At 42.8% G+C, this 10,601-nt stretch overlaps 1 protein-coding gene across 4 annotated transcripts in view; it reads left to right on the forward strand.

Moving 5' to 3' along the window:
• The window catches only part of LOC138491889 (uncharacterized protein MCAP_0864-like), a 112,029-nt gene extending 107,578 nt beyond the window's left edge, over positions 1-4,451 (forward strand). For all 4 annotated transcript variants that reach the window (XM_069618726.1, XM_069618724.1, XM_069618725.1 and 1 more), the window contains one exon: positions 3,281-4,451. In XM_069618726.1, coding sequence (XP_069474827.1) covers positions 3,318-4,067 — 750 coding nt within the window. In that variant the 5' untranslated portion in view covers positions 3,281-3,317 and the 3' untranslated portion in view covers positions 4,068-4,451. The remainder of the gene's footprint in view (positions 1-3,280) is intronic.
• The last annotated feature ends 6,150 nt before the right edge of the window (positions 4,452-10,601 follow it).

Raw genomic sequence — 10,601 nt, forward strand, 5'->3', positions numbered from 1 at the left:
TCTAAACAGGTTTTACTTAGCTCATTCTACATCAGTGTCCTCTGCATAAACTTCTATAAAAAAAAAAACTGTCCATTGAAGCCATCATGATTTAGCAAAGGTTGACCATTTTGTATGCTCAAGCATCCATCATAGAGTTGCCTGCCTTGTCTTAAAAAAAGAATGGCTGACGAATTACGAAATGCCTGACCGACCTATTTTTACCCAAAACGTGGTCCCTACCCAATTTCGAATCTAGATTTTTAGTAATTTATGATTAGCATGTATTACTTGACATATTCTCTAGTGTGCATGACATTCTGACTCCATAAAATAGATTGTTCTTCCAAGACCTTTTCTGAAAGACACTACATTTCTAATTTTTGCAACCTTTAGAGTCATTAATCAACCCTATAAGTTATCTACATTCGGTAAGAGGGGAGTGGGGCCTACCTCCTATATGTTCATTTTTATGGGTGTGGGGGTCGACCTGCTGTACACGGCAATTACATTTCTGATTGTTTCAAGAATATAGGTCCCCGTGCCAATCAGTAACAGGAAGCAAGGAGCAGGGAAGGGGAGAGAAAAAGCTATGAAAGGCTCCCAGGGCACGGCCTACCGGCTTAACGGGCTGCCTTAGTCTGTCTTGCCAACCTCCCACCCCTGTGTTGCCTAACAATCCAAAAACAAGTGTTGGGAGTTGGGTTCCCGGAGAGACCAGAGGCCGGGCAAAAACGGCCAAACCACTTAAGCCGCTTGGGCACCTCGAGCTCACTCGAAGAAAAAGCCAAGTTGGCTGCGGCCATTATTTTCCAGATTTTCAAATTTCACTTTCGATATAGCCCAGGCTCCCAGCTAACCAGAGATACTCAATTATGGTCTTTATTCCATGTCAGCCAATGTTCCAGGTTTCCAAATGATCAAGTAACCACAGTTTTGCACTGACCAAAACAGTTAGACAAACAGTTACACAGGCTGTTAGAACATTTGAAGAATGGTGAGTAGTTAAACTATAGTTGGTCGTCCGCCGACATGCTTCTAAGACAATGGGCCTCATTACGACCCTGGCGCTAATGGTTTAACGGCACCGTAAAGAGCGTCGGCGCCGTTAAACCATTAGCACCTGATTACAAGGTCCCTTAGCGGGTTGGAAGCTTTGACGCCTGCTTTAAAATCCAATCCGCTAAGGGACCTTGGAGCTAATTACGGCAACCGTAATTTACGGTGCCGTAATTAGCGCCTTCCCCATCCCCATTATGCCCTATGGAGCAAAATGGGAATGGGGAAGGGCAAATGGTGAATGGGGAATTACCGCCCCACCAACCTTGTGATGGGGGCGGTAATTCCGCCATCCACCATGCCGGAGACCGGTATGGACCATGGTGCTAATAGCACCATGGTCCAGCGCCTGGGTCGTAATGAGGCCCAATGTAGTCAATTAAGAGCTCTACACTCAATCATCACTCAGGCAACTTGCTTACCAGAGCTTCGGAGTTTTGAACGGCAGTCTCCCCCACCTCACCCGACTCCAACAGAACACTAGAAACCACTTTCCTTCCCACTTGTTTCCTGGGCAGCGCTCCACAATGGGATAGTGGTTATGTAGAGAGGGACAGCAGACAGTTAGCTGACTCCTCCTCCTCACCAGCAATGGCAATGGAAACGGTAGACACACTTGGGGAGAGCCACAAGAGGCCACTTTCCTCCCGACAGGATTTGCCAAATAGAGTTGGCTGTTAAATATTTGAGACAGTGTACTGCTTTGTATGTCGTTTTCGGAACAGCACATTCAATACATAGAGCTTGGTTGCTTAGAAGCAAGAGCATGTGACTAATTATAAACTAGTCTAGTAATAGCAAAGTGGATGAAGCTGCAAGAGTTCTCTCTTGTCCCGGGAGGATAGCTCAGCGGCAACGTGCTCGCCTTGGAACAAAACAACACGAAGCAGCAGAGGTCCGATCCCTGGATCCACACTTAGAAACCTCTGGATATTAGGCGCGTTATAAATAACCTATCATATCATATCATAGTTCCACAACAGCCACATTTATATCTTACGTAATCAAACTGCTGCTATATTTAAGCTGTTTTACTGAGCGTAGTTGCACTTTTGAGATCTAATTTTTTGTAATTTGTGAATGTTATCTCTTTTTTAAAGAAAGATAAATGACAGAGTGACAGGCAAGCATGGAGACTTTGCTGAACAAGGAGGAACTTTCCATTCATCCAGGAAGAATCAGGAGAGTCCTTGACTACATTTGCCAGATTTCCTTGCACTCACACTTAACCTACCCATATACCTCCTGTCATGCTCAAAACCATAGCCTGCAAGAAGGCCACATTGTTTTTACTGTGTTGGCTCAGTGCCAGCTATCTCATCATGTCCCACACTTAGGTACATTCTTCACAACGCAATCAGTCCGCCCTATGAACTCACTTTAACTTGACTGAAGACATATGCCCACTTATGGAAGCCAAGGCAAGCTGAACATTATCAAGAAGTGCCGGTAGCAACAGAGAATAGAACTCAAGAGAAGAATTGAGCTGACTCAACACTGTGGGGTTGATCATAGCTGGGTGAAGCTAGTAATGGTGGGCTCAAGAAACAGGTTCCAAACACTGAGCATTATCAATATCACAGGGGCAGTCAGCTGATGTGGTACTTATGCAGCATACATAACGTTACAAGACATTAGTGCCCAGTTCAGAATAATATATGGTGAGTCTCGATGATTGAATAGTGATGGTTGGAAGTTTTGGGATCAAACATACCCTCTGCCATCATTTTTCAGACTGACGTGCCATTACATTAAGGGAAAATCTATATGCAAATCACAAATGGTCCAACCCCAGAAAGGGGCAGCCATCCCAAACTGATCACAAGACCACAAACACCCTCAGGCATGTTTCAGCCTCATTCAGCACAGTTGGACATCATCAGTGCAACACTAAAAAGAGATGGCTGGAATGTTTTCAATCAATCATAACCACAGACATTGCTGTGCATAAAAATTAAAACCCTCATATTTGAGTGTGCCATGCCATTGCAGATGGGGAGAAAATTAGGCTTGATTACTAAGGTAATTCTGCTCATCACACCTGAAGCGCAAACATGACATGCACTTCATAGCTCCCTAGTACGTATAATGCATTTCACAATGTTCTTGATTTTACTAGAACTGAAAAAGGTGGCTTTGATTTTCCTTTCAAATTAAACTCACTGAAGCATTTGCATTCTGTTTTGTGAGGAGTCATTGTGAAATGTTAAAATGTCTAAACTTTCATCTCTTTGCATTGCAGCGAAATTATTCATTTGCATTCAGTGGTTAACAACATTATGGTGAATCAGCAGCAGCTGAGTGAAGAAATTAAGAACATGAAGCAACAAATAGAGGAAAATATACCAACAAATCAGACTCTGGACCAATTATTTAAAAAATCCCAAAGTGACCTGGAAGAAGCAATCAGAAAAGTCAATGAAAGAATTTCAATTACTTCAATGTATGTCCAGACACCCGTTAGACTAATTCAAGGAGCAAATTTGTCCCCCAGAAATTATCTGGAAAAACGTGTCGCTGAACTGGAATTGGAAGCAGCTCAAATAAAACTCGAAGTCACAATTAGGAAAGCCACAGACTGCAGTATTGAAATGACTAAAGGGATAATAGAAGAAAAGAGTAAAGGGACTTGTCATTACACAGAGCAGATAAATAAACCGGATCTGGTTAAAAACATTGGCCAGGTAATAGAGGCAAACAATAAAATCACTGAATTGACAATGGTTAAAAAAATTGCACAAGCCATAGAGGCAAACAAAAACATGACTGACCAGATGGTGGATAAAAAAATCAAAGACGCAAAACCAAAAGAGGAGGATTATTACACTCAATTGCAAAAGAAAAGCAAAGCTGAAGAGGAACTGAATGCTAAAATTGAAAATGCCATTAAGAAAAACAACAACATAACAAAGATAGAGTGGCTGGCAAAAATCAGGGAAACTGAGAAAAACATTGAAGTACAGATTCAGAAAAGTGAACGGACTCTAAATGAAAAAATTCAACAGACTGAACAGATGGTGAATAAATAAATCAAAGACGCAAATCCAAAATAGGATGATTATTGCACTCAACTGAAAAAGGAAAGCAAAGCTTGAAGAGGAATTGAATGGTAAAATTGATCATGCCATTAAGAAAAACAACAACATAACAAATATAGAGTGGCATACAAAAATCATGGAAACTGAGAAAAACATTGAAGTACAAATTCAGAAAATGATTCAGAAAAGTGAACAGACTCTAAATGGAAAAGATCCGACAGACTGAACAGAATTTTAAGATTAAATTCACATAACTGAACAGAACATTGAAGAAAAAGAAGTGAACATAATCTGTATGAAAAAATCATAAATTAGATGAAAACATTGGGCAACAATATGCCTTGTTAATAAAATATTGGTGAAATTTGGGTGAAATCTGAGTTATTCTTCACATCACAACTTATGTTTTTGTGACGCTCACGTGCAACTAAAACCTTGTTGTTGCCAGTTAACACATAAAGGTACCTTACACATTTAGCTGGAAATGAAGACAGAGCAGCGGAGTGCATGCTCTAAACGTTTTACCAGATGCAGTACTCAAGGTGCAGTCATTACACAACTATTCTGCAATTTTCCAAGGAAAGTTGCACCCAGCTAGCTAGTAATGAGAGCCATCCTTATTAATGTACTTGATCAACAATGCTGCAGGTAAGCTAATCCAACTTCAAAGCGAGTGGATGTAGGTCACACATTGACTACAATTTTGCTTCTGAGTATCTTGTATTTAGGATTCTTACCTTGAATGTGAGATTGTGCACTGCAAGTGATCATGCATACCTAACTCTAACTTTTGTGTATTTTTCACACTAACTTAAATCTAGGATGGCCCAGAAGACCTAATTGTCACCAATAAAAAAATTGTATATGCTCATACATGGCAGTACAAAAATGTAATCATTCAATCTTGGAGATAATCTGTAAGTGGCCCAATTTAAAAAAATCTGATAATACATTTGTCATTTTATACATCTCTATCAGAGATAGCACTAACCACCTCACAATCTAAGTGCTTGCAGCCCACCAGAAGATTCTTTATGGGGATGCATAAATGCAACCCTTCTGTAGAACACAAAAAGATCAGATGGATAAAGGGTAATGATGAGATCCTAAACAAGAAACTCATACATATTAAACAAGAAAAACGATTTGGATGAAATCCTGTTGCGCTTTACTTGATATTAAGGATAGTCAAACAAGGGTTCAAGTAGTTAACATATTTAACAAATGCACTTTTTGGGAGCTGGTTAATAATAAACCTAACAATCAGGGTCCATCCAATTTATGTCACAATAATCCAATTTCAGAGTCCTTTTGGACAACCCATCTTGAAGATAAGTATGGACATGCAATTCAATCTTTGCTTTTCTTTAGTCAAGAAAATATGAAATGTTGGAAGAGATCCTTTTCCAAGGGAGATATAGAAGTTGTGAGAAACCTGACGGTATTCTCCCACCTACACCCCCAGGATCTTCCATTCAGGTGGCCAGGTAAGGGCCATCACTTTTGGAACCAGACCTTCTCGGTCGACAAGTGAAGGAGGATCACCTGAGTGGAGGGTCACAGGCGATTGAGAGGAGAATACCCAAGGGTGAGACATGGTATTCCCCCTTTTCCCATTACACACCAACCCACTCTCCCTCAGCCCTAATGGGGCATTTTTAATCACACCCCATCACCCCCTCCTCATTTCCAACAAGTACTGGTACGAGAATGAGGCGACCGAGAATAATAAAGATTCCCCATAGTGACACCATAGGGATACAAAGTGAGGCCTACCATCTAACACCTTTGAATTGTCCTACTAATAGAGTCAGGCAAGGTCAGGCACTTTTCCCCAACTGTGCACACCTGACTCCCATTAACTCTCACATGCAGTATATAAAGGGTGATTCTGCCAGGATCATGGAGCGAGTTGGGGTTGCTGAAAGGAACCATGAGGCCAAGGAGCAGAAGGCTGCCAGGAGAGGAGCCTGGACAATCCAGTGGAGTGCAGGACGCCGACACACTGGCCTAGTGTGTTTGAACTGCTGCAGCGTGGCGAGGAAGTTGTGTCCCTAGGGAGCCAAAGCGAGGTGGAAGGCAGCCTATCGGCCTTGTTTACGCCAGCGCTTGTTCCCCTAGGACGTGTGTGGGTCCCAGGGGTATCTGAGGGGCAGGTGGTTAGACCCTCGGCCCAAACCCATTTGAACCTATTTGAGCTGCTTGCCCGTGCCATGCTAATGTGGATGAGTTTTGCAAAGCATTGTAATGGATTTTATGACACAGCACACTCCAGCCCGGGGACTTCTTCCACTGACACTGAATGTGGCGCACAATAAAACACAGTAGGATAGCTAGGATAGAAATTCATGTGGTGGCACTGAAGAGACAAGGAAGCTTACAGGCTACCGAGCAGGGCACTAAAACAATGTGAACACAGGTGAGGAAATCGATTTTGGGAAGGAAAACAATGCAGCAGAAATCACACGCGGCAGAATTGCCATTTCTTATTTCACACAGGCTTCAAACTGGCAAACAGCTAAGAAAATGGGCTTAGCAGTCAAAATAGGAAATCGGTTTTGGGATGAGGAACAAAGGCACAGAACAGATAGGATACTGAGGGGAAGGGATGACTCTTTATAGGATGATAGTGTAAGTTTTTCTAGGGGAAATGCAAGTCGGATTTTAAAGAAAAGCAAAATACACAGGCAAATTCGGTTTTGGTAGCACAATGACTAGATGTACTGAGACTATGCCTTAAGGACTATAATTCTTAAAGAAAGGCACTTGACATGAGGTGGTTGGGTTCAAATTGCAACCAACTCACTGTGAATCTCTTTATAGGGGAATTCATTATTTCAAATGATACTAGGGACTTACACAGATAACTGAAATGATTCTAAAAAGGAATACGCTAACAGATATGGACTAACACAGATTCTTCCAAGGAAAGGGTAAACAGATGGCACTGGCACATTGGGAAATGACTAGAGTTTTTATGGGATTTAAATAGGATATGAACAGGATGCAAGGTAAAAGAGCGGGATATGCAGTTTTTGGGTACTGGGTGATCTGATACTTACAAGGTACACTTGAGTTTGGTAATTTGGACAGACAGCAAGGTCTCTGGACAGCGGGGCTAAGGATCTGGTCACTGGGCAGTGGGTTCAAGAGATCTGCTTACTGGGTCAGCTGAGCACTCCAGGATTGGGAACAGCTGGACAGGGTCTGGTCACTGTGGACAGCGGGAGGGGTCAGCTGGGCAAAGGGTCTGGTCACTGGATTCTCCTAAAGGGGATCAGCAGCCTCTCCTCTTTTCTCCCTGGATTATTGGGTATGCCTGGATCTGGATGGGTGGTTCTGCCTGGATCTAGATTGTCCTGCCTGGATGGACTCAGCTGCCTCTGGATCTGGTTTTGGAGTCTTGGAATCTTGAATATCCCTTGTCTCTCCGTGTCTCCCATTTATATAGCCAGGGTGACATCATAGAATTTTACAATCTGGAAGGAAGTACTCTGGACTTAGCCCTCAAATGGGATACGCCAGGCTACTTTTGTCTCCTCCTCCCTCCGGGCTGATTGGTTCAAGGGAAGTGACATCACCTTATGTGTGTGCATTTTATGACTCCCTTTGTCTCACAAGCCTCATTTTTTATAAAAAATGAGTTATGGAACAAAACCTCAAATTTACACTAGTCACCATCATAAAAATCAGATATGCAGATCCCATATTTCACAAGGAGAAACATAATATCAAACATTCTGCAAATGGCTACACATGTGCATACTAGTATTTGGCATATTCTCCCCAAGTGTAATGTTTGTGCCATTTATGCTTCACCCAGAAATTCATTTTTCCTGCCATTCTGTTCCCCATGTGCCAGAAAGATACCCATGGTCTCATTGTGCTTGTACAAAAATCACATAAAATACTAGTATAATATTGAATTCTTGCTTATTTAGGGTGCTGGGTAAAATGTCTTGATGTACAACCGTTTTTAAAATCAGTGGGGTGAATTTGTAGCAGCTGTGGGCAGTCCTCAAACCCCCCACAGCCAAATGTCTTTTTCTAGGTTGGCTTACACAAAGGACCTCCTTGGAGAGGGTGTTTAAAGGAAATTCCACCTTTAAGTCAAACACATGGCTTCACTCTTTTTGTATTTGATGGCAGTCCTGCCGGCAAGTCTGGTAAAACCAGTAATTATCACATCCTCAGTCCAAGAAGAACAGAGCACTTGTCCTTGCAGCATCAGTTCGAAAAAAATAGGAAGCAAGCTTTCCTGCCAAACTGGTTTGACTGAAATTCCTGGGCCTCAGCCAGGCTGACTGAAGTCTTTGTGGGGGAGGGAAGCATAATGTACATGGCTTTACAACGCCCCCTACCCCAAAGTACAATAATACTTCTTGTGCGAGCAACAGTGAAATATTTGACATTTAACTTTAAATGACATTTTTTCCTGGTTTTCAGAAGAGTAAATTCACACATGTGTTTATTTCAGTTTATTTTGAGTTTCCCAATGCGGTTTCTGTAGCACACAGTTTCTTGTTAGTTAACCTTCTGGAGTGCTTTTACAGATATGGTCAGTTTCTGGACACAGAGAGATATACTGCCAAGCATTTTCTTGAAATTGAGATGAGAAAAAGAAACACTGCGTCATTTCTTTCATTTACTGCAGTTTGTGCGCGATGGTTTATTGCAAATGAAAACCCAGGCCGTGTTTAAGTTGAAAACTGAATTCTTTGCCTTTCAATTGATTTCCCAGTACATCAGCTGTTCTGGAAATGTATTGTCTTTCTTCTTGGAACTCAGCAGAAGTAAAGCATGCCTGGGTGGGTTTTCATGAAGAGCACAACTTTGTGATGTTTTTGAATCAAGAGCAAATTGCCAAGCCATCTTGGATGTCATGTGTGCATCTTAAGTGTTCAGAAAACAGAACAGCAAATGTAATGCCGTTCTGCATGTAGGTAATTTTCTTGTGCTTTGATTTGAGGCAAAAAAAACAAATGCAGCCATTCTCTCTGGTGGCAGTGTTCAAAGCTCGCCACACATGTGCCAGGGAAAGAAAGCACAGCCATTTTTGGGTGAAATGGAAATGCGGTTTTGAGTTAAAGGGATTTCTGTCGTGGGCCTTAAATGTACCCCACAGAATCCTCCCTGCTCTTCTGTGACTTCTTGTTGAGGAAGAGAAGGGCAGAGTGGGGTTCATTTGGTGGAGTTCTTCTTCATCTGGGAACGGTACTCCGGGATCCCCTTCTGTCTTTATGTTGGAAGGCATAGAGCGGCACCCTCTTACCTTCCAGGACCCCGGTACGGTCCACATCAAGCTAGGAGGTAATGGAGTTAATTATCTAGTATTAGATAGATAAAAACTAGTTTTAGGATATATATATTTTTTTAACTTTATTTTTGGTCTTTTTAAATATTTACATTACTAACAATCCCCAAAGAAAAGAAAGAAGGAAGGAACAAAATAAGAATATACGTTACACAAACCCGTCCCCCCGCCCTGCTCACTCTCCCATTTTTGAAGCGTTCCGTGTCTGACATTATGGTTGGCATGTCCTTTCTGCACAGTGTGACCTCGGCCGTTGCAATGTAGCAGAGTGTTGCTTCTAGGGCCTGCTGGTCATTGATAGGATGGCATTCAGTCAGCTGATGACATCAAATATTTGACGTAGGGTCCCCATATATCCGGTGGTCGAGCATGCAAAGGTAGGGTCTTTATGAAGCTCACGTAAACATCTTGACAGTATGCTACATCTTGCAACCATGACTGTTTAGTGGGAGGTGGTCCTCTTCCACTGGTCATGGCGACTCGCCGCCTCGCCAGCACCAACAGTAAGCCGGCCAGTCTACTTGTTGCAGCTTATAGGTCGCAGGTGCATCCCAGCGTGGCCACCATGGGCCAGCATTTGAGTTGTTCTCCTGTTATTTCTGACGTTATGCTTAGCACTTCTCCCCAGAATCACCCTACTGACGGGCCTTCCCAGGCTAGATGAAGGAAGTCTGCAGGTGTGCTACCACATCTCTCGCAGGCTGCGGGTATGGACACGTGATGTCGAAGGAGCTTGGACGTCGTGCGCTATGTCTGGTGGAGAAAGTTGAAGTGGATCAGTTTGTATCTTGAATTCAGAGCCACTTTCTGTGTCTGCCTCTGTATGTAGGACCAGTCTCCTTTGCTTAGTGTTTTCTCCCATGTTAGGCTGGGAGTCGTTGGCTGGTGTGCGGTAACCAGCAGATCTTTGTAGATTCTCGACACCAGTCTTCCCTGGCCCTGGGCTTGGATTGTCTCATATAGTAACTGCCATGTTGGTGGTAGAGCGGGGAACGTGGGGAACAAGGACCTGAGGGAGTGTCAGAGTCTGAAGTAGACAACTATGTCCAGGGGGAGTCCACGCCTCATTCCCTGACCTGTTGGAGTGTCATAAATGTGCCCTCTATGAACCAATCACTGATCGTGGCCATCTGAAATTTGTCCATCAGTTGGAAATAGACTTTCTCCGTTGTGAGTGGTATTCCTGGTATGAATCTCGCTGGGAGGAGGGG

The sequence above is a fragment of the Ambystoma mexicanum genome, chromosome 10 (assembly GCF_040938575.1).
Source record: "Ambystoma mexicanum isolate Mex_15411 chromosome 10, UKY_AmexF1_1, whole genome shotgun sequence".
Lineage (NCBI taxonomy): Eukaryota > Metazoa > Chordata > Amphibia > Caudata > Ambystomatidae > Ambystoma > Ambystoma mexicanum.